Raw genomic sequence first — 24,227 nt, forward strand, 5'->3', positions numbered from 1 at the left:
GTAATTTAACCAATGAAAATTCAGACTGCAGAATGAATACAAATGGTCAAAAACACCAAATTATATTTATTTTTTAAATAAAAATTTGAGAATATCACTTAAAATGAAACAATTTTTTTTCTTAGAACCCTACTTAAAAGTGAAACGGAGGAGAATACCTAAAAAAACTTATTTGCTAAATAACCAAAAAAAAAAAAAGAGTTAGATTTTTGGATATAAGAAAGAGAAAGGAGAGTTTTTGGTTAGTTAATGAATTATAGTTTTTTTTGTTAGTAGACCTAATTTCCGTTAAAAAAACGAAAATCAAAACACGGTGGCGACTTTATGGCACAGCCAATGACCAAAGACTTTGGAGCATTGACTTTGAAGCAAAGCCTGAAAATAGCAAAACCATAGGCATTAAATCGAAGTCTCTCTCTCTCTCTCACACTGCAAATCTCAAACAACATTAAAACCCAAACCTACGAGAATCTCTCCCTTCCTTGGTTGAAACCTCGTAAAGACAAAACCTTTGATCCTTTCTCCTCCCCCGAGACTCGTCCTCTCTCGCTTCATGGGTCTGTTCTCCAATCTCCGAGGACCCAGAACCGGAGCTACCCACGACGAATTGCCCGTAGCAAATGGCTCTTCGTCTTCGTCTCCGTCTCACTCTTCATCTATCAGACGAAAGCTGTCGAATTTATTACCAATCTGCGTGGCTCTTGTAGTCATCGCCGAGATCGGGTTTCTGGGTCGTCTCGATAAAGTCGCTTTGGTCGATACGTTGACCGATTTCTTCACTCAGTCTCCGTCGCTCCCTCAGCCTCCTCCGTCGAGTAGATCCGACCGGAAGATCGGCGTGGTGGTGACGGAGAGCTGCGAGGAGTGGTTGACCAGAGAAGACTCGGTCACATATTCTAGAGACTTCCATCAAAATCCAATCTTTATCTCCGGTGGTGCCAAGGTATAAACTCCGTTTTGAAGATTAGTCTTTGATCATTTATTGTTAAGCTACTGCTGCTACTTAATGGGTCATTTTATATCTCGATTTGTAGGACTTCAAATCTTGCTCTGTCGATTGTACATTTGAAGGTAGCTTAGGAGATAAGACACCAGATGCTGTGTTTGGGTTAGGTCATCGACCTGGAACTCTTGGTATAATCCGTTCCATGGAATCAGCTCAGTACTATCCTGATAATGATCTCGCACAGGCACGACGGTGGGTAAGCACAATCTTTTAACGTTTTCTTCTGGACATTTTTGTTGTAGATTACTATGTTATAAATGGACTTACATTTTTTTTATATATATTTGTTCATCAGGAGAGGTTATGATATTGTGATGACGACTAGTCTTTCATCAGATGTTCCTGTTGGGTATTTTTCTTGGGCTGAATATGATATTATGGCTCCACTACAGCCTAAGACCGAGAAGGCTATTGCAGCTGCTTTTATTTCCAACTGTGGTGCTCGCAACTTTAGATTGCAAGCACTTGAAGCCCTTATGAGAACTCACATCAAGATTGATTCTTATGGTGGTTGTCATCGGAACCGAGATGGAAAAGGTAAAGGCATAGAGAGATTATAATCACTGGATGATCATCATTTTGATGTCTTTTTGTTCTCTGTATTATATCATATTATAGTTGACAAGGTTGAAGCACTCAAACGCTACAAGTTCAGTTTGGCTTTTGAGAATACCAATGAAGAGGATTATGTCACTGAGAAGTTCTTCCAATCTCTAGTTGCTGGTATGTGTTGTTAGATTCAAGTCTTTCTCCTCTAATGAGCATTATCTTAGAAACTCTTGTACGTTTCCTCTCTCAGGATCTGTCCCTGTGGTTGTTGGTGCTCCGAATATACAAGACTTTGCTCCTGCTTCCGGCTCAATCCTTCACATTAAGAGTATGGAAGATGTGGAGCCAGTTGCAAAGAGAATGAAGTATCTAGCAGATAACCCTGCTGCTTATAATCAGACAATAAGGTCCAGTTCTTTGCCATCTCAATGATTGTAACTGTTGTGTAACAACTTCTTCTTGAAAGCTTCATGTTTCTGTTTTTGATTTAGATGGAAGTACGAGGGTCCTTCAGATTCTTTCAAGGCACTTGTTGATATGGCTGCTGTGCATTCTTCTTGCCGTCTCTGCATTTTCCTGGCTACTAGGATCCAAGAACAAGAAGAGAAAAGCCCTAGTTTCAAGAAACGACCTTGCAAGTGCACCAAGGGAGGTTCAGACACAGTTTATCATGTTTTTGTTAGAGAAAGAGGCCGTTTTGAGATGGAATCCATCTTTCTTAGGTAAGAAAGCTTTACCTAAAACTGCCCCACTAAATCAAAAACACATGATATGATTATGTTTTGACTTGAAATATATCAATACAGGGGTAAAAATCTGACTCAGGAAGCTTTACAATCTGCGGTTGTGGCCAAGTTCAAGTCTTTAAAACATGAGCCGGTGTGGAAGAAGGAAAGGCCTGTAAGCTTAAAAGGAGACGACGAGCTTAGAGTACACAAGATTTACCCGCTTGGCCTCACACAGCGACAAGCTTTGTACAACTTCAAATTCGAGGGGAACTCTAGTTTAAGCACTCACATTCAACACAACCCTTGTGCTAAGTTTGAGGTTGTGTTCGTTTAGTTTCATACTCAAAGATATATTTCATCATTTCCATCTTTAGTTTCGAAGGCATTTCTCTCTGTGTTACAATCGCTAAGTGGAAGAAACCGAATATATGAGACAAAAAGGTCAATTTAGTTATGACACTGGTTTGTTTTAGCCAAGAGATTTCTCTGTGTGTAAAGCAATTCGGACATTGCAGATGATTTGTTGTTGCTTTCTTGGTGCAGATATGTTTGAAGGTTTTGATGAATTTGATAGTTTTTTTTCTCTTTAGAATTGGGTTTTTATGTTTAAACAAAAACCACTTTCCCACTAGTTTAAATTATAACCTCGTAAGTAGAAGAAAAAAATTGCTTTACATGTTTACAAAAAAAGTAAAAGAAAATGGTCAATTTGAAAGTATACTTTCAGTAATTAATGGTGAGACATACGATCCAATTATATATATCTAATCTATTAATTTAGGGTTCTATTTTTATCTACTATTAACAAGTCATAGTAGGACCACTTAAAGAATTAGTCAATATGACATATTTGATTATTTGTATTAACAATAAACCAACTATAAATATATTAACAATAAACCAACTATAAATTTGATTTTTTTAATTATAATAAAATCTGTTGAGAAAGAATCTAACAAAATCTTAGTTTAAAATTTAAATATTTTTTTATAAATAACACATTAATATATTTCGAAATTAGTAATATAATATTATTATAAGTAAATTTAACTAAAACTTATTATAAAAAAGAAAATAAAAAATTCTTTATACTAACTTTTTTATAGATTCTATGATATATTCCGTATTATATAAAAATAGAAGTGCTATATGAATTAAATATTAAAAATATATTAAATAGGTAAATTAACAAAAAAAATTATTTTATTTTTTAACTTAAATAAATTATTGATCATAATTATAAGGGATTAAACTTCTAAAACTATATAATACTTTTATATTAAAATAAATGTATTAACATAAGTTAAAATTTTATATTTACAGCCATACATTATCTTTTTATTTATTTTGAAACTATTAGCAATATATTGCTTAAAAATGTTTATATACAAAAATATAATAGTATATAATAACCTTTAGTTCATATACTATTTAAAAATATGTTATTAGTAAAATATGAAATTTCAGTAATTCATTTAAAATATTAGTGACAAAAATCAAATTTTAATTATAAATTTTGTTTTATTTTAATTGTAACAAAATTTGTTGATAAAAGAATTAAAAATATCACCAAAAATTCAAATATTTTATAAAATGATACAGTAATGTAGTACCAAAACAAATTCAAAGTTCATGTATTATTCCAAACTCAAATAGTTGTGTAATTTTCCAAAGTTGTCTCGAAAAAATATATTATTTTGAAAATAAATATTCAAACTCAAAATGATAATATTTCAAATTTTACAAAAGACAAAAATCATGGATAATAAAGATTAACTTTTTGAAATGTACCTGAAAAAAACTAACTATATATGTTGTAAAAATTTAAAGTAACCTAATGTTTTGACGTCTTAATTTAAAAAAAAAATAGAACTTAATATCATAACATCCAAAACAAATATCCTATATAATAAATTTAATAAAATAGTATGATAGATACTACTATGTATAAAGTTTACTAAAACAATAGGATTATATTATTTAAAATAAATAAATCCCGTAAAATACTAAAATGAGATATGTTAAAGTATATTTTCTTAAACACAACATGTAAATGTAATTATTTTAGTCATATTTATTTTCTATAATATAAATAAATAAAATTTAAAAATGTATTATATGCAAAATGTTTAAATTAAAGAAAACAACATAATTTGAATGGGGTTCTCTATTTGAGTATTTCATATTTTATTTTATTTTATATTAGTAAGTAATAAAAATCAATAACAAAGTAAATTTTTTTTAAAAAACCATTATATATTAATAATACTGAATAAGAAATATAAACAATAATATGATATAGTAATACAATATATAACACTAAAATAGAAATTATATATTTAAAATATTTTTAATAATATAAAATATATTTAAAAAATATAAATATATCCGCACGAACGTGCGGGTTAAAATCTAGTATTTTTTTAAATATTAGTAATTACCATATATTCTGACCAATAATTCTTAGGAGAAATATCCTAAAAGTATAAAATTATATTTACATAAAGTATAAAATATATGCAATACCATTTAATTCGCTACTTGAATATTTAAGACTAGAAATAAAAATATTTAAGATTAGAACAGATCATCGTGGTCTAATAGTAAGGACCGGGTTCCTACCTCTACCCATGTAATGAGTTCGAACTCTAATAGAGGGAACTATTTCACGATGCATATTGCATCTGTTCACCATATTAATATAAGTCCATGTTTTATGATCTATTTAAATATCCGGGAGAGAGTCTATCCGTATGATGCATCTCTCATCCGAGATTTAGGTTGGTGTTTTTAATAGATCCGGGTTTAACCTTTTACTTTAACAAAAAAAAATTAAAATTGTTGGAACAATCAATGAAACAAAGCACTCTATGGAATATTTTTTGATGTAAAAAAAAGGAAAAAATTAAGACTATTTTTTTGATCAAAAGGTTAAACTCTAAGCAACACTATCAATCTATGCATCAAGACTATAACTTTTAGAGAATCAGAAAAAAATATCTACAAAATAAAAAGACGGAACAAAAAAGATGAGGTAATATTTGCAGATTTCAAAATTTAGGCATATTATTCGATAAATAATTAAAGTAGTAGAGTAAATATCGTTAAAATATCAAAACAAATCTTTGCGAATCTTATTTAGAAACCGAATAAAAACTATAACAAACTCAACAACTGTATTAGTGAGTTTCCTTTGCGCAATCTCCGACTCATATTTAAACAAACCAACAAGAACCTCATTATTCACCTGATTGAAGTTTTTTTTTAATCAAAAAAAAATCTCGTACTGGGGTTTCAAGTTATGAGTAGAAATCAGACTGTTCTAGAGAAGATTACAAACCATGTATGATTTTTCATTCTTTCTGTGTAAATTCTTTTATGTTCATGCCTCATAAGTTCTTTTCAAACTTTGTTTCAGATCAAGGAGGAAATCGAAAGATGTATTAAAAAATATATGAATTTGGAACAAACCATTACGTATCTAGGTGAAAAGCACCATATTCATCATGTGATCACTATCGCAAGTAAGTAAACAATCAAATTTGATTTCAATTTCTCAATCTTTTCCTCTCCTGTAAAATTTTGTTTTTGTTTGCAGTTTGGGAACGTCTTCAAGAAGGTAATCCAGATTTCTTCGAAGAATACTACAAAAGATGCGAAGTAGCTCGTCAAATAGCTACCTTCAACGACTTGCTTGCTCAACAAGTAGACCTAATGCACCAACTTAGTAATGTTGCACCAGGTAACTAATAACAGTTAGAACACTGTTATGTTTCTCGTTAAGCTTATTACTCAAATTGTTCTATGAAAGACCTGATTTGTGTGTCTTTTTGTAGTAACACAGCTTCAGCAACCTATTGATCAACTTGATCATCATAATCAAGTAAATCATCACCATCAAGATCATATTTATGATCAGTGGATTGCATCTAATGATTTTGCTTATATAGAGAACTCAATCTCTTCTTTCATTGACCGGTCATGGATTGCTGCACCACAACAATCAGATCTTTTTAATTACGGTACTGATTTTCAAGATATGATGAGGATAGAGCAATTCACTAGAGATTTAGATCAAGAACAACAAATATTGCAACTAAAATCTCAGCAACCACAACATCTAACAGATCAACAAGTAGAATATTGTCCTCAGAAACATTACTATACGACATTACCTGTGCAACAAGTGCCTCCTCCTCAATCTCAGGCTTCTTCTAACAGTCTTGATTTTGGTAAACTAGCTTAAAAAACTTTTCACGCACACATGCACACTACTAAATATGGTTTCTTTGTTTTTTTCTCTTGAAGTAGGTGATGGATTCACCAACACCAACGGCTCAAAAGCAACAACACAGAGTGAAGCAACAAAAGAAATTCGCAAAAACAATCAGTAATGCATATTTTAGAACTTTTCTTGTTTCCTTTTTCTTCTTTTGCTCAGTTCCTTTACTTCAGAACACTTGTTTGAAATAAACGGAGCTGACAATAAAGTGTCGATTTCATGCAATATCAAAGATCCTGTTCACTTACTCTCTGTAAATATATCAGCCATGCATATTTTTCTTGCATTTGTGTGAAGAATTAAAGAAAAAATCCACAATATTTCTGCAAGATTTTAAGGAAAAGAATTAGTGTAAAAATAGCAGCAAAATTGAGACAATGGCCAACTGTACCAACGGTGGTATACAAAATATGTAGTCATACTAGAAAACGGATGTAAAAGAAAACCAGAATACAACCGGTTTAAAAGTTGGTTTAATCTTTTGGTACAGATTAAATTTCAGATTAGTATTTATTATTTAACAATAACGAAAGTCCCACATCAGAAGAAACATGGTTTTCCTTAACGTATATATAAGTTTAGTTCACAAGTACTTAACGTCGAGCTTAGTAACGTTAGCTTGTGATCCGAGTGGAGACAATAAGGTGATGGAAAAATTGGGTCGACTGGCCGGGGGTTGGTTTGGTTAGGATTACCTATTTGCCAAGTTTGGGAGTTCAGTTACATGAGTTGCTTCGGCTTTCATGTTTCTCACCTGTTAGTCTCCTAGAGGGGAAGGAATATTGGACTCTGTTAGTCTTAACCACAACTATGACCCGGTACGTCCGTTCCAATTAGACTGTTACTTTTGCTATTTTTTTTTGTTTAAAAAATATTTAACGTATTTCTAATAGTTTTAACTTTCTAGTTTCTCACCTGTTTGATATTCATGGGTTGATGGTTTAGGCCTTAGTGTTAGCTTTACAGGTTGTCTAATCTTAGTTTATTGGAACCAAAAGTTATAAACCACTTCTTTCTATCCAAACCAAAATTCTAAGAATTTTTTCTGAAGCGATCAGAAGAATTCATCAAATCCAGTCTTTTTTTTTGGGCTTGTTTTTCTTCGGTTCGGTAGGTTATAGTTTATTTTGAACAATTCAGCAGCTGACGCCTCACCCAAGGAAGTTCTGCTCGTTGCTACTCTGTAATCCTTCGTATTTTTAATGAACAGTATGTCGTTAAAAAAAGGTAAGTTGTAGTTTTTTGAATTGTTGGATTTCAAGAGTCAGGTTGGGAACACCGAACAATGAATAACAGTGCTTCTTGCTTTCTTAACGTTCTTGTTCATAGACGATTATGATAGTCGACGGGTGGGTTAACCTTAGTCCTTCACCGATTCGTGGGTTAATCATATTGTATGACCATTCGACATTGGCGAGTCTTTTGTTTACAAAGGATGGTGAAGGACCATTCAACTTGACTATATTTCCCTTATGAATATGAAATACAAAATTTATTTTGACCTTAACAGATGAAATGTATGTAGATCTTTAACACTCAATCATCCAGAGACCATAAAATCAACATCATACTAGAAATATCTAGTCATTCTAATTTTTTTGAGTTGTTGGATTTTTGTTGGATTTCAAGAGTGAAGTTGAAAACATTGAATAGAACTGCATCTTGGTTCCTTAACATCAAGGGTGGGCTAATCTTATCGTATGACCCATTCACAACTGCAAGTCTTCTGTTTACAAAGGATGGTGAAGGACCATTCAACTTGATTATCTCTCCCTTATGAATATGAAATGCAAAACTTATTTTGACATTATTTCCCATTAATAACAGATGAAACCATATATAGATTTTAACGCTCAAAGATCCAGAGATCACCAACAAATCATGACAACAAAACCATAAAAACATTGATGGACACCAAATTCAGAAAGAAACTCTTAGAAATCAGCAATCATAACCATCACTTTTGATATTGAGCTGTTGGGTTAGAACTTAGAAGAGTGAAATTAGGAACAATGAATATCATTATATCAGTGCTTCTTGGTTCCTTAACGATCGTGCTCGTCAACAAGATGCCGATAGATTCATTCATACAAAACTACCCATGGTGTTTTGCGAATATCAGAAAACAATGGTGACAACATGGAAGACAGAAGTTCAGAACAATGGTTTCAATGTTATGTTCCTTTTTTAATAAGCTTGTTGTTTCTTGAGACACAACTTGTCTATAGATGTGTTAGTGGCTGCATATGAACGAACCCTATTCTCATTTTTAGTAAAGTCTACAAAAGCTTTGTTTCTGTTCCATGTCTTTAGTCTCATGTGTGTTTCACACTGCGCATCTCTGGGAGTGAAAGCAGGTCTACTGTGGGAGATCGTTTAGCTATGATGCTAGCTTCAAAGATCAATTATGACGGGGGTATTTTAGGTTCCTCTGCTTGAGTTTGTTTGTGCTTCAAGAACAAATTGAGAAGACAATGTGCTGGATCGTTATCATGAAAGCAATGTCGAATGAAGGGAAGCTACGATTCAGAAAATGAAATCAAAGGACGAAACGGGGCGATTGAAAGAAAGTTTAACATTAGTCTCTCATATTCAGAATATGAAACTGAAAGAAAAACAAAATTGATTTGAAAGTACAGAGTGTGAAATCTCAAACATAAAATGAGTGAAATGTTTTGTTTATTATAAAGTCCCACATCGGAGAAAACATGCATTTAGTTGTTGCATATATAAGTCTAGGTAACAATAACTATACGTCGAGCTTAGTAACACAAGCTTGTGATCCAAGTGGAGACATTAAGATGATGGGACATTGGCCAAATCTCTTTGGGCCGGGTTCGGTCAGGGCTAATTCTGGCCTGCCCATTCCAAGTCGGGAATTGAGGATATGGACTCGAGCGAAGGCTTGTGGTTTGGACCCTCTTAGAGCGGAGGAGACTGCGTGAGGCTGGTTTCACAGAGCAGCGTTCACCTCTCGCTTTCGACGGTGGAAGGATTACAGGCTGGTGCCTTCTGAGCCCACTATCACCCAATAGTTCGACTCTAATTGGACCATCATTTTTTATTTAATGTTCCATCGCTTCGTGTGTGTTTTTATTCTGGCCTGCCCATTCCAAGTCGGGAGTTGAGGATATGGACTCGAGCGAAGGCTTGTGGTTCAGACCCTCTTAGAGCGGAGGAGACTGCGTGAGGCTGGTTTCACAGAGCAGCGTTCACCTCCTGTTTTCAACGGTGGAAGGATTACGGGCTGGTGCCTTCCGAGTCCACTATGACCCAACAGTTCGACTCTAATCGGACCATCATTTTTTGTTTAATGTTCCATCGTTTCGTGTGTGGTTTGATTTTTTTTCCGGTGATGTTTATCTTCTAACTCTTATTATATTTGTTTGTTCGGACCCTCTTAGAGCAGAGGAGACTGCGTGAGGCTGGTTTCACAGAGCAGCGTTCACCTCCCGCTTTCGACGGTGGAAGGATTACAGGCTGGTGCCTTCTGAGCCCACTATGACCCAATAGTTCGACTCTAATCGGACCATCATTTTTTATTTAATGTTCCATCGCTTCGTGTGTGTTTTTATTCTGGCCTGCCCTTTCCAAGTTGGGAGTTGAGGATATGGACTCGAGCGAAGGCTTGTGGTTCAGACCCTCTTAGAGCGGAGGAGACTGTGTGAGGCTGGTTTCACAGAGCAGCGTTCACCTCCTGCTTTCAACGGTGGAAGGATTACGGGCTGGTGCCTTCCGAGTCCACTATGACCCAACAGTTCGACTCTAATCGGACCATCATTTTTTGTTTAATGTTCCATCGTTTCGTGTGTGGTTTGATTTTTTTTTCCGGTGATGTTTATCTTCTAACTCTTATTATATTTGTTTGTTGTCCATCATTGTTAAACCTTTTTATTTTTTTTTCGAAATGGTTTTTTAAATCTTCTATCGTTATACACTTGTTATTTTCTAATTATTTAACTTTCTTGTTTAATCCTTTTCTTTCTTCTAATTGCCTATTATTTAATTGTTTGTAATCTTTTCTTCAAGTTCTTTATTTTTTTTTGTTTTAGTCGTTCTAAATCGTTATCTTGTCTTTTTTCTATTTCCTAGTATCTATCTTATTAAAGTAGAAGTACATTTTGGAAATGTCTGGAAACAAGGATAGTAGTAAAAAAATATAATGTTGTTTGGAAACATAGATAGAACTATATTAAAGAAAAAATGGGCTTATCTTGAATAATAGATTATTATAGCCCAAAGTACAATTAATATTTATTCTTGGATTTTGTATGATTGTTATTAATTTGTTAAGAAAAATTATTAGAATTATTTATAGTTTCATTTAAGGGTTTTTGAATAAATAAAGAACAGAATATAAACTATATAATATATATTTCGTATTGTTACTTTCTGTTTTTGTATATTTTAAATACCTTTCCCAAAATTTCTTGATATATAATTTAACAAATGCAATATAACTATATAGTGATCCACCTCATGAGTTATTTTGTATATTTAAAAATGATACATTATTATTAAGTTACAAAATTATTAAATTACAAAAAGTATATATATTTTAAAAATTCTTACTACAGTGTTTACGGTTCACAATATTTTACGGACATCTCTATTACACGACACAGTAATGAAATACATAGTTTAAACAATAAACAAAAGTAGTAAAACTGGAACCATAAAATTTTAACTTTCTAAAGTTTGTATATACTAAGTGTATAAACAAAAGTTGTGCGGGTCAATATCTAGTTATTTTTATTTGGTCTCCAAGTTTTTCTGTCATAATTTTTCAGTTAATTTATTTATGGTTTCTGTTAGGTTTTTTTACTATTATTAATATGTCATACAATCCTTATAGTTTGTCTAGTAATAATATATATTTTTAATTTCAGAAATATCTTTTTGTAATTTTTCAATATGTTTACTTGAATCTATAATTTTATCTAGTTTTTTCTTGAACCGTTATTTTAATTTGGTTCATTGATATGTTACCAATTATTTGGGTTTGATTGTTTAGTATTCCACATATTATTCTCAACGAATAACTTATTTTATGATCTTCTCTTATGTTTGCTTCCATCATATATTCGGTGTTTTCCATCATATTTCTTTCTAATGGTATATTTTTTCTTTATATGGTATTCCTGGTATAGAGTATAACTCTGGATGATATTCGATAGTTTGGTTTATAATTTCGTCCATTTTATAAACTTATCAGTTTTTCTATTATTTTGATTTCTTGAATGTTTTTTGTTTATCAGATTTCCTTCATCTTCTGAGTATTCTAATGCTCGACCTTTATTCTTATTTACGACTGCACAAAATACTTTATATTCTCTTGTTTCTGTTCATTAATTTTTTCAAATTTATTACTATCTTTACTCGGTTTTGGTGGCTCTGATACCAATTTTTTCTTATATTTCCGACCCTGCTTTTTCATAGTTTATTATCTAGTGTTGTTATCGATCGGTCTATTTTATTTAGTTTTTGATTAATTTGTTGTAACTCATATGAACTACTAATTGAATTTATTCTTTCGTTGAAGGTTCTGTCTCTATCTACTCTTGATCCACTAGAGCTCGGTTCCAAAAAATTTAACTGTGGTGTATGTGTCCTATTTTTTTGGTCATCTATTTTTTTCTTTGGTATAAACTTAACAGTGGTTGTTTCTTTGAACAAGTTTTCTAGATATATATCATTCTTGTTTGTAAATTCAATACTATGTGCTGATGAGGATAAAACGTACCCAACAGCATACGTAATTGATAGCAGATGATCTCCGTCTTCCATAATATCATGTCTTTGGAAATCGTAGATAATTCCGATTGAATTGTTAAGTTTTTTTTTTGTTAATAGGATGCCAAATTGACAGACCCCATTAAATTTAACAACTGAGTGTTTTAAATTGCTATTTATTATTCAAATTATTTTATCGTTTTCGTCTTGAATTCTGTTGACGGTTACTACTAATCTAATTAGGGAATCGATATTCCTTTTAAATGTTGACCTTACTATTATTTGAATTGTTCCTATGTGTATATACAATATTTTTTCTTGATGACTTGATTTCGTTTTACTTATTTTTTCGTTTAAGGCTTCAGATGAAGTAAAGAATAATAGAGGCTTGTAATTTCTGTCGGAATCCAATATTTTATTCGCATTCAATTGCAAGAATGATGAGGTTTGAATATTGATTCGAATCTAGCTATCTGGCTTTTGACTACGGATTCTTATCAATTAAAAACTGAATGATGCGACTCGTGTGGAAATCAATAAAAGCAAAGAGTCCTTGTGTAATTGGTAAGAATCGGTAGTCAAAAACCAGATAGCTAGTGAATATTCTAGTTGTGAAACTGAAAGAAAAACAAAATAGATTTGAAAGTACAGAGTGTTAAATGCCAAACAGAAAAGGAGTTGTATTCTGGTTTTTGACTACTGATTCTTACCAATGAAAGATGCGGACTCGTGTGAAAATCATTAAATGCGAAGAGTTCTTGTGGAAATTGTGGTACTATACTGGTTGTGAAATATATGTTTTGAAGTCAAACCAAGAGTTGTAGTGAGTAAAACAAATCAGCATTTTCACTTGAGCTTTGGTTTAGAAATATTCCCTGGCCATGCATTATCTCATGATATGTGATTGGACCTGTGAATGATTTTCTTAGAGTCATGATTAATTTCAAGTTACTGATCTTCTCATAGGTAGCCTCTAAGTTTTTACTATATGTGCAAGTGAAGGTTCTATGTTTTATAGTGTTGCTGTGTTGCTTGTGTGGGAGGCCAGGCGAAAGGGCTTTGCTGTTATGATGGCTCATCACATAATCACCATCTCTCATTTTCTCCTCTATAATTTGTGGGGTAATCAGATTAATTTTGATTTGGCTATATTTGCATTTTGTTGAAATGACTTGTTGAGATTGGATATTAACTTAGAACAACACATATAGTATTTATATGAAATTACTTAGGTAAGAAGAATTTGATGTGCCTGGTATACCTCCCATGTTGGATCATCAGGGTTAGGAGGTACACTACACACGTTTATCAACTAACTCCTAAAGGAAAAAAACTCTTTTAATTCTTTTGTCGATTTAGTGTGTGATGATTTTTATGTAATATTTCAGCTTGAACTAATAGAATATTTGGATATGACATCAGCGAAAGACGTATTAATGTACTACTAGATTTTGACCCGCGCTTTTGAAGCGCGGGATATTTTACGATGAAAAATTTCACTAATAATTTAACAAATATTTTGGTTATTTTTAAAGAGTGTGTATTTGAAATATTTTTGCATTTAATTCAGTATTTTTAAATTCAACCCGATTGTGATTATACCGGTTAATCCGGAGATCTGACAATTCAATTTATGTTTTTAAAATCAATACAATTAAAACAGCAGACATTTTTCAGACATTCCCTTAGTTTTTCAAATTATTTACAGGAATACCACTGAAATGTATTAAATATTTAATATTTAAATTACTTAAAATATTTTGAAGAAATCTTTAGAAAATCTAAACAAACAATATTCCGCCTGATTTAGTTTCATATAGAATTTGAATTAAATAGTCACCTTTTTATTTGTATATGTGATAATACATAGACGTTTTTTTCCTACGTAAACTTACTTTTTTATTTTCTTTGTTTTAATATATATTATCATCATAACTAACTTAGATAGGTGGGGTTTAATATGATTATAATATAACTTAGTGATGATAGTTTACTGCACAACCCAATTAGTTAAATTCAAACAAAAGAACAATACATATATAGTTTTATTATATGAAAATAACTTTGAAATCATATTCGATACTATATATATTATACAATTATATTTATTTTTACAAATTCCAAAATAAGTGTTCCATTTCTATTTTTAAATCAAAATTGAAAACAATATTTTATAATTATAATAAGACAGAAAATAACATTTCTAATAAATGATTACTCATCCAACTTTAAGCTGGAAAAAATGAATATACCGCATATTCAAATTTTATTAAAGATACAAAGTTTGAACTCACTGAAAAATAATTAAAAAAAATATCTATGTGAATCTTAACATAAATTATATATGATGAAATAGAAAAATGTAAATTTACTATAATTTCAAACCATAAATTACTTCAGCTTCAGAAACACGGATCAAAATATTTATATTTTCAAAATAAAATGTACAAACAAAATAACCTTGCTGTTAAAGTACGGATCATAGGTTACCACGATAAGATATTTCAAAAAATACTCGGTTTAGATATATTAGGGGTGGATAAAAAGTCAAATCGAACCGAGACAAACCGAACTAACTGAACCGATACCGATTCAAACCGAACCGAAATTTTTTTCAAATAATTTGATTGAAGATTTATCCAACCCGAATGGTTCGGTTCCAAACCAAACTAAATATGATTTACTTCAGTTGGAAACTACTAGAACTGAACTAAACAAACCAACCCAAACCCGAACACAACCGAGAAGATAACCGAAGTACCCACCCCTAAAATATCTGGTACGAAAAACTCATTTGATTTTGAAATCAACAATCCATATCAGAGTTTCAATATAGTAATAAAAATGTTTTTATAAAAATCATCTTTAATTTTTTTGTACTAAATTATAAAAAAGGTTCCGCACTTTTAAAGTGCGGGTTAAAACCTAGTATTCATATTAAAAAATCACTAAAACCCGAGACTAACCGATTGAACTGATGGATGACCGATATGTAATCTAATTGGATTTAAATTGTAATAGTTTCATAATTTGTAATCTTATAATCGAAATTTTAAAGTTCACTATTTGTAATTTATGAAATTATGACGTTTCTACAAAATTTTAAAGAGAAAATGATAGATATAAAATAACTAAGATTAATTATTGTATTATTTGGAAACATTGATAGTAGTATAAAAATATATTGTTTGGAAACATTGATAGTAGTATAAAGAAATAAGTATATTGTTTGAAAACATGGATAGTAGTATAAATAAAGGAACATTAGTGACTTAATGTATGTTTAACTATAAAATATAAAGGTGTATTTAATTTAAAAACTTACAAAATAAATGTTAGGTCCAACAGAATGTTTCTGTTTTAATAAGATAGATGGCTTCAACACAATGTTACTAATGCTTTAACTTTTCCACATATATCTTGGTGGTATCTCACTTGTGCGATGATCATATTCATAAGACAGCTTCAAAACAGAGGAAAAGTTGGAGAAAACATATAAGATCAAGTAAGTCGTCGGTATTTTGTCTTTAAGATTTGAAAGTTTTGCTTCTAAGAAATTAATTATGATGGTCAGAAATATGTTACATAAACATTTAACCATCACACATAGGAAACTCGATCATTGTTCTCTATACTGTATATATTAGCTTCTCTTATGTTGTTGTGTCTTTTCAGAGTTCTGAGTAATTCTTTTTTCTTATTATGTCATGAATAGCATATTCGATGATTCGAAGGATGATGATTAAGGGACATGGCCGGTTCTGAGCCAATCTGATGAAACATTCGTCTCAAGCCTCCAAAATTTTTTTTAAAAAATTACATAGATATATAAGCTTCCAGATTTATAAAAAAAAATTCAACCTCCAAATTATTGAACTTTCTCTTGATTCGTTTATAACCCTCAAAATTTTTGATTCGTTTACGGCCTTCAAAATTTCAGGGCTGGTGTCCACATTGCACTTTAACCATTGTTATATTATTGGATGAGCAAGGAGAACCATTCTTACCGGATTTTGGATAAGAACAAAAGTAATAAAACAAAAAATAGTCGCGCCAGGTAGGGGTCGAACCTACGGCCTTCTGCTTAGGAAACAGACGCTCTATCCACTGAGCTACAGGCGCTTTGTTTGATGATCAATTACTATACGTATACTATATTGAGTACTTAGCTGTGGTAGCTCTAGACAACAACACGTTCTCTTGCGTCGGTTTAGAAGATACAATCTTCTATTAGTGGAAAACGTTTCAAATATTTTTCCAAATAACACAGAGATTTTTTTTAAAGTTTTCTTCGTAAGAGTTTTTTTTTTCTGAAATAAAACATAGCAGACGATTGGGTTTAATATAATGAAGCATGTTGACAAAAAAAAAAAACATAGCAGACGATTTCCTGACAAAATTGTAATCTTACCGTGTAGTGATTGGCCGTTACGGTGCTAAGACAAACCGAGTTTCCGAACCGATAATTAGAGGCGTGGCACAAGTTATCTAATACTACGGTGGGTGGGCTTCTTAAGACATCCTAAGTGGTGGTGGGGTCACTCTTATTTGGATTTTCTACTTAACCATTTCAATCTTTCCATCGATCAATCAATCAATCTATCTTCTTCTTCTAAACCTCAAAAATCAAATGGAGATGAAGCCTGGTTTGTCCGCTTTTGTCACCGGCGGCGCCTCCGGGATCGGTCAGTTTTCATCTCCTTCTATTTAATTACGTACATATATGATTCCTCGTAGTTTGGTGACACGTGTGTGGTGGTGATTGAACTGTTGTAGGTCGAGCTCTCTGCTTGGCTCTTGCAGAGAAAGGAGTTTTTGTAACCGTTGTTGATTTCTCTGAGGAGAAAGGCAAAGAGACTGCTTCTCTTGTTCAAAAGGCCAATGCTCGGTTCCATCCTTCTCTAAACTCTCCTTCTGCTATCTTCATCAAATGTGACGTCACCAATAGAGGTAGTGTCCATTTGTCCTTCTAAGCTAAAAGGATTACTGTTTTTGTGTTAATTCTTTAGAGCATGAGAGCAGGTGATATCGTTGCTGCTTTTGACAAGCACTTAGCCACATTTGGAACACTGGACATCTGCATTAACAATGCTGGGATTGCCAATCCTGTACAATTTGATAAAGATGACACTGATGGATCTAAATCATGGAAGCACACCATTAATGTGGACCTGGTTGCAGTACTTGAATGTACTCACCTTGCTGTAAGTCTCCACTTCTCTTCTTCTTCCCCTAGAGCTCTTTTATTTCTTATTACATGTTTAATCAATAAACTTCATACTACTCCAACACAAGTAGTTTCTTTCTCTGGAGGACTCTTAACCATTTTTATATGATTTGTTGCTTTTTGTGTAGATCAAAGCTATGAAAGCTAACAAAAAGCCTGGAGTTATCATTAACATGGCTTCAGCTGCTGGTCTTTATCCATCGCCTTTAGATCCTATCTACTCTGCTTCCAAAGGTTTTCTTTTGTGTTTACTTGTCTGTTACTCTTTCTTTTCATATGCTCACTGTTTGATACACTTCTACAGGCGGTGTTGTATTATTCACTAGATCATTAGCATATTTGAAGCGTCAAGGGATCCGCATCAATGTGCTTTGTCCTGAAGTAAGAAGAATATCTCTAGTGTCTTTCAAAATGTGTGGTTATTTATGATCTATAGGACTGTTTAAATGGAGGTACAACATGCATGATTAAATAAGAATGGTCAATGGCATGGAAGTTAGTACGTCATGACTGAGCCAGATGAGTTTAGATTTAGATTATTTGTTTTTCTCTCATCAAATATCTTAGTTTTACTTCAAAAATCTATGTCGTCGATATGTATGTTACAACCAAAGTAGCTGAGTGTTGCCTAAAGTGTTGGTTCTGCACTTCTCCTGTGCAGTTTATCCAGACAGAGTTAGCTGGAGCTATTGGTGATTCCTTCCTTCAGTCACTAGGCGGTTACATGTCTATGGACATGCTGATTAAAGGTGTGTGCATATCTGATTATACTTCATATAGGTATATTAGAGATCGGTATGGTTGATTGGTTAAGTAAAATATGGAGTGGTAGGGCAGAAAGAACTAGAACACAAGAATGCTATTTTATGAATTGTTAAGGTCCTTAAGGATTATAAGCTTTACCTTCATATGATAGTCTTTGGTTCATATAAGGGACTGGTACAAGTCTGTCTGAGATCAATCTAAAATCATGAACGTGGCATCTATTTATCTGTAGGTGCTTTTGAGCTTATAACCGATGAGAGTAAAGCCGGTGCATGTCTATGGATTACCAACCGCAGGGGTTCGGAGTATTGGCCGACTCCAATGGAAGAGGCAAAGTACTTGGTGGGTTCAACTTCCAGGAAAAAAACTTCTTTCAAAGTAACTTCAAATATCAAACTTCCTCAAAGCTTCGAGAAGATGTAAGTTAATAATGTGCCCTACATGGGACCAGAACATAAGGCAGATGTACCATATAATTTCTATCTACTCTTAGACTACACATACTGATGTCTCACTCTCTCTCCTTTAGAATTGTACATGCCCTGTCTCATAATTTCCGCAATGCTACCCGCATAGTACGGGCACCACTAAAGTTACCCATTGGACCACACCAAGTTCTTCTGAAAATCATCTATGCCGGTGTCAACGCAAGTGATGTAAGATTTTTTTCTTAATTCAGTATTTTGTATTGAAAACAGTCTATCACAGAGTTTAGTTTATTGTTATTAACTGATATATCTGGATGGCTCTCCTCTTAACTGTTTCTAAAAATATAGTCCTTATTGTAAACCATGAGCAGGTAAACTTCAGCTCAGGTCGTTACTTTAGTGGTGGCTCACCGAAGCTTCCCTTTGATGCTGGATTTGAGGTAATTTTTTTTTTGTTAAGTTAAACTTCTCCATCCCTTAATTTACGTCAAAAACTCAAAAACTGTTTCACTATGTCAGGGAGTTGGACTAATTGCAGCAGTGGGAGAATCTGTTAAGAATTTGCAAGTTGGCACTCCAGCTGCTGTTATGACATTTGGAGCATATGCTGAATACATGATAGTATGAGAGTTCCTAAACCATTTGAGCGCATCATTTTTGAGATTCTTTTGAGGCGTCAATGGTAATGTGATCCTGTCTTTTTGGTAATTTAGGTTTCTTCTAAGCACGTGCTTCCTGTTCCAAGGCCAGATCCTGAAGTTGTCGCCATGCTTACCTCAGGATTAACTGCTTTGATCGCCCTTGAAAAGGTTGGATTGATCTAGTGACAAGCTTTGTTAGCTATCTGCTTGTTATAATATTTGTTACCTAGTATCATTCAAAACATGTGTGGATATGCAGTCTGAAAATTTCATTTGTCTTATGAGATTCACAGGCAGGACAAATGAAATCAGGTGAAACAGTACTTGTGACTGCTGCTGCTGGAGGGACTGGACAATTCGCAGTCCAGGTATTCAAAAATCTGAAGTTGAATCTCTGATTTGTTTAAGTTCTGTAGTTGTTTTAGTTATTAAACAAAACATAGATCATATCTCTTTCATCTATGTAGCTTGCTAAGTTGGCTGGAAATAAAGTGATTGCTACTTGCGGGGGGTCAGAGAAAGCCAAGCTATTGAAAGAGCTTGGTGTGGATCGAGTCATAGATTATAAAGCCGAGGATATCAAGACGGTAGAAACTCTAGTTTTTTGTGTGTGTTTATTAATTATATATGTGGCTAAATAGAAAACTTAACATTCATAATTGTTCACAGGTCTTGAAAAAGGAGTTTCCAAAGGGTGTGGATATCATATATGAATCTGTAGGTGGTCGAATGTTTGATCTGTGCTTGAATGCTCTTGCTGTTTACGGACGACTCGTCGTGATTGGAATGATATCTCAGGTTCTGTTTTATAGAATTTTATGTCTGTACATCAGTTCTTATTTTGAAGTAGTATATTAAAGTTGATATCTCTTCTCAGTATCAAGGTGAGAAAGGATGGCAACCCGCAAACTATCCAGGGCTCTGCGAGAAAATTCTTGCAAAAAGCCAAACCGTGGTATGTTGACATTGTCTGAAGTATCTGACAATGTTATCTCAAATCAAACTCATGTTGGTTACTAGAATGTTGATTTTGTTCAACTGAACATTTGCTTCAGGCGGGTTTCTTTTTGGTGCAATATAGTCAGCTCTGGAAACAAAATCTTGACAAGTTGTTCCATCTTTACTCTCTCGGAAAGCTCAAGGTAATAACTAAGCCTTAAGTCTGTTACCTTAAACCACATGTTTCTTTTGTTCAGCAAAGTTTACAACTCGCCTTTTTCTTCTTCTCACCTTTGGTAGGTCGGGATTGATCAGAAGAAGTTTATAGGTCTAAACGCTGTTGCAGATGCTGTTGAGTATCTGCATTCCGGTAAAAGCACGGGAAAGGTAAAACAATATATAAATTCTCGTTTTCGAAAGCTTAAAGAACTTAAAGTTTTCATGGAAACATACAAATTTTAGAGTGACAAGATGAGGTTATCTTCCAAATTTTGCTCAGGTTGTCGTTTGCATCGATCCTACATTTGAGCAGACAATGTCCAGGCTGTGAACAAAATACATGGACAAATCGAAAAATGCAGCTTTGGAGGTTTTGGTAACTAAAGAAGTTGTTTAGCTTTACATTGACTTAAGGGAAAGGGTAGACTACGGTTAATAAGCTTTGAACAAAGCCTCATCATATTAAAACCATTATACATATCTTATCTCTATTATTAAAAGAGAAGTACACTTAGGAAATGCCCATGAGTTTTCAATGTTAATTACACTTACATGCCACTGACCCTATTAATAACATTCCTAAAAAAATGCTTGTCTTAACCAGTTTATTAAATGTGTCTTTATCACTTTCTTTATTTATAGATAGTCTCTATTTTAATGTTTGACTTTTTCAATTTAGTTAATGTGTTGTCCTAAAACAAAATTTAACTTTTCTTGTATTAAATAAATTTCGAAATTATTTATTTGTTATCAAAAAAAAATCTAGGATTAGTTTCGAAATTATTTATTGTCGTAAAATAAAATTTAACTTCCATTCTCTATTAAAATAATTTCAAGATAAAATTGAATTTCCCTTTTCATCTAAACCAATGTTTTATTCACCTCACATAGAGTTAGGTCTCAATAAATCTAAAAAATTATTGTATGAATAAATTATCTATGTTTTCTTCCCAGTAAAATCTGTTTAACTGAACTTGCAGAGTACTCAATATTAAATATAATATTAAATATAAGATTAAGTAAATAGTTAAGAATGAGGCAATTGCCTATATTCTTGCTAACTACATTATTTTTAGGAAACAATTGATTTGCTTTATAAATGTTATGGACATTTATTAATTAACTAGGTGTACCTAGACATGCAAACAATATACTTTGAAATAGAATGAAAAATAAACCAATTATTTCAAAAGAGATTTAATTACTCCATACATTGATTCGTAAAGAAAAAACATCAGATTCACAAATATCAAACATTAGACCCTCGATTAATGAGTTTTGAAATCGTCATCGCCATGGGAGAACACCGAAAGTCGAGATATTTATTTTTTTCATTCTTCACAATTTTTTTCTAAACACCGAACGGTTACAAAACAAAATTGTCGGTTAGAATAAGAGAGGAGAGTCATGAGCCACTAGACCAACTTAATTTGATCTAAAACACTATAGCCCTAACAAAAAATGTAATAACAATGAGCCGATTAAATTGATTTATATATGATTCAAAGTCAATTATTTCAATGTATTTTAAATTAACTAAATTGATTTATATATTTCATATATAATCCATCATTGTTCACTTTAAGCTTTCTTTATAATAAAAAATATTTTTCACAGATTTGATTGTTTTTTTTAATTCAAAAAGAACTCAATGTATCCAATGGCGGACCCATCAATTTTTTTTACATGTGTCATGATATATAAAATTTTAAAAATATGATAACAAAAGTATAATTTAGAGATGTGAACCCAGATTTAGGTGTGTCAATACATACACTAATACCATTTTAGCTGCTGATTCTTTTTGGCTTCCTATACAAAACCAATTATTTCATAATTAAACATGTGTCAACTGAACCCTCTAATCCTATAGTAGGTACGCCTCTGAATGTATCACAAGTAACTATTAACAAATACATCATTTAGTGTAAATCAAAAATTAAAAAATTAAATAAATACCCGCTCGGTCGGGCGGGTCATGGTCTATAACCTATTAAAAGTGAAGTACAAATGAGTACTTACCCTTATTTTTTCTTATTATTTACGTGGAGTGCCACTGCCTTATGCACTGCCGTTTCATTTAATTGCCCAACAGCCAATCTATGTCGATATATTCTTCTATTCAAACCGTTTGATTTTATTGAAAATCTGTCTATTCTAAACAGAACGAACCAAAATTAATTTCTTTCTGCCCATAAATCTGTCGTTTCACCTTTCCAGCAAAATGAAAACTAAATATATAAATACTTAACCACTTACTATATGATATGTCAGTTTGCTCACTATTGATACATGTTGCTTCTAGCTTTCTAAACCATTAATTTCATGTATGTATTATTATTTTTATTCTAAAATTTTGTATGATCAATTGTATGTTTTGTAACATGGTCTATTTTAACAATACTCTTATATATAAAATCGTATTATATATTTAAAATGTATTTTCTAGATTTGATACTAAATTTATAATAATTAAGATAGTTATTATTATCATTTGATATTAATTTTCGCAAATAAAATATCCCTAAAACTTTCCTACTTTCACGCAGTAATCTAATAAAAGAAAATATCAAGGGAAATTATTAACTAACAAAATCGTAATATTCGGCAATTCAAAATTTCCAAATCATGTTATACACTTTAATATAAACCAGAATTCTTGCTAATAACGGATTTATAGACTTCGACTTCAAGTCAAAATCGAGAATTACAAATAATATATCCAATAAATATCTCACTTACCTACATAATCACAAAATTGAACAGAAAAATCGTTTGTAAATATTTGATACGTTAAGTATATTCCTTATCTATACACAACTTGCTAACCAAGTTTTCTAATTACTAATCTATATCCTATTAAAATTTGAAGTACAAATGAGAAATTACCCTAATTTTTCATTAATATTTACAATCAAATGCCACTCAATTTAATAATAAAAATTCTCTGCAAAGTCTTTATTCGTTAGTGGATCTCCCAAGCCCATTAAAAATATGATGACCAAAAATAATTTTGTGGACATACGATTATTGTTTTAAAAATGATTGTAAAATCAAATCCATATTAGATTTCTTTACATTTTGATATGGGATACAAGACCTCTCGGTCCATATGCATATATTGTTATATTCCTTTTTATATCATATCATTTATATTTTGATATCTATATTATTAAAATTGATATACAAATTAGATTTACTTGGAAACATATATAACAATTTTAAGAAGATATTTGTTTGAAAATTTGGATAACAGTTTAAAAAATAGGTTTGTTTGGAAATATGAATATCAATTTTAAAATAAGAGCTTTGTTTGAAAACATGAATAGCAGTATAAAAATGATATAATGTTGTTTGAAAACATAGATAGCAGTGTATTAACAAAAAAAAATAAACTATGTTATTTAAAAAAAAACTGGGAATCTATTATATTATGAAAAACTATCTATTTGAGTAAACTTTAAAATATACGAAAAATGAGTTAATCTAATTATCTAAAATATCATTTATCTAAAATAATCATAAAACAAAATTCAAAAATTTTATATATATATTTCAAATCAAAATAATAATTTAAAGTTGATTTATATCAAAAATTGATTCAAAATATACATATATTCATAATTTTATTTTTACTAAAGTCAAATTTCATATACCAACTTAAATTATAATTTTATATTTTATTATGTATAAGAAAAATACAATATAAA

The 24,227-nt window shown here is 31.8% G+C and overlaps 3 protein-coding genes and 1 non-coding gene across 4 annotated transcripts; 3 read left to right on the plus strand and 1 right to left on the minus strand.

The window, feature by feature from the left end:
- The first annotated feature begins 395 nt into the window (after positions 1-395).
- LOC108813729 (putative fucosyltransferase-like protein) lies at positions 396-2,827 on the plus strand. The gene is made up of 7 exons (XM_018586619.2): positions 396-943; positions 1,035-1,198; positions 1,302-1,543; positions 1,625-1,729; positions 1,806-1,962; positions 2,047-2,277; positions 2,362-2,827. The coding sequence occupies exons 1-7, from the start codon at positions 554-556 to the stop codon at positions 2,615-2,617; spliced, it is 1,545 nt and encodes a 514-aa protein (XP_018442121.2). The 5' UTR covers positions 396-553; the 3' UTR covers positions 2,618-2,827.
- Positions 2,828-5,641: 2,814 nt separating this feature from the next.
- Positions 5,642-6,831, plus strand: LOC108848681 (uncharacterized). The gene is made up of 3 exons (XM_056986546.1): positions 5,642-5,807; positions 5,882-6,025; positions 6,120-6,831. Exons 1-3 carry the CDS (start codon positions 5,738-5,740, stop codon positions 6,527-6,529), a joined length of 624 nt encoding a protein of 207 aa, XP_056842526.1. The 5' UTR covers positions 5,642-5,737; the 3' UTR covers positions 6,530-6,831.
- A 9,516-nt stretch (positions 6,832-16,347) lies between these two features.
- On the minus strand, positions 16,348-16,420 carry TRNAR-CCU (transfer RNA arginine (anticodon CCU)). Its single transcript has one exon. It is a non-coding gene; the product is annotated as a tRNA-Arg (tRNA).
- A 405-nt stretch (positions 16,421-16,825) lies between these two features.
- LOC108848016 (uncharacterized) lies at positions 16,826-21,154 on the plus strand. The gene is made up of 18 exons (XM_018621450.2): positions 16,826-16,983; positions 17,075-17,248; positions 17,321-17,502; positions 17,654-17,759; positions 17,830-17,906; positions 18,187-18,274; positions 18,523-18,709; positions 18,820-18,946; positions 19,090-19,158; positions 19,238-19,339; positions 19,432-19,527; positions 19,653-19,727; positions 19,827-19,946; positions 20,029-20,157; positions 20,237-20,314; positions 20,415-20,501; positions 20,599-20,685; positions 20,798-21,154. The coding sequence occupies exons 1-18, from the start codon at positions 16,929-16,931 to the stop codon at positions 20,846-20,848; spliced, it is 1,890 nt and encodes a 629-aa protein (XP_018476952.1). The 5' UTR covers positions 16,826-16,928; the 3' UTR covers positions 20,849-21,154.
- The last annotated feature ends 3,073 nt before the right edge of the window (positions 21,155-24,227 follow it).

This window comes from Raphanus sativus, chromosome 1, assembly GCF_000801105.2.
Source record: "Raphanus sativus cultivar WK10039 chromosome 1, ASM80110v3, whole genome shotgun sequence".
NCBI classification, from domain to species: Eukaryota; Viridiplantae; Streptophyta; class Magnoliopsida; order Brassicales; family Brassicaceae; genus Raphanus; species Raphanus sativus.

Bases quoted from the DNA above. Each gene is read 5' to 3' on its own strand.
- LOC108813729 (XM_018586619.2), top strand. From the start codon at position 554: ATGGGTCTGTTCTCCAATCTCCGAGGACCCAGAACCGGAGCTACCCAC. The intron at 1,199-1,301 runs GTGGGTAAGCAC...TTTGTTCATCAG, and splicing joins GATCTCGCACAGGCACGACG to GAGAGGTTATGATATTGTGA. The intron at 1,730-1,805 runs GTATGTGTTGTT...TTCCTCTCTCAG, and splicing joins CTTCCAATCTCTAGTTGCTG to GATCTGTCCCTGTGGTTGTT.
- LOC108848681 (XM_056986546.1), top strand. From the start codon at position 5,738: ATGAATTTGGAACAAACCATTACGTATCTAGGTGAAAAGCACCATATT. The intron at 5,808-5,881 runs GTAAGTAAACAA...TTTTGTTTGCAG, and splicing joins TCATGTGATCACTATCGCAA to TTTGGGAACGTCTTCAAGAA. The intron at 6,026-6,119 runs GTAACTAATAAC...GTCTTTTTGTAG, and splicing joins ACTTAGTAATGTTGCACCAG to TAACACAGCTTCAGCAACCT.
- LOC108848016 (XM_018621450.2), top strand. From the start codon at position 16,929: ATGGAGATGAAGCCTGGTTTGTCCGCTTTTGTCACCGGCGGCGCCTCC. The intron at 17,760-17,829 runs GTTTTCTTTTGT...ACACTTCTACAG, and splicing joins TATCTACTCTGCTTCCAAAG to GCGGTGTTGTATTATTCACT. The intron at 19,159-19,237 runs GTAATTTTTTTT...TCACTATGTCAG, and splicing joins CCTTTGATGCTGGATTTGAG to GGAGTTGGACTAATTGCAGC.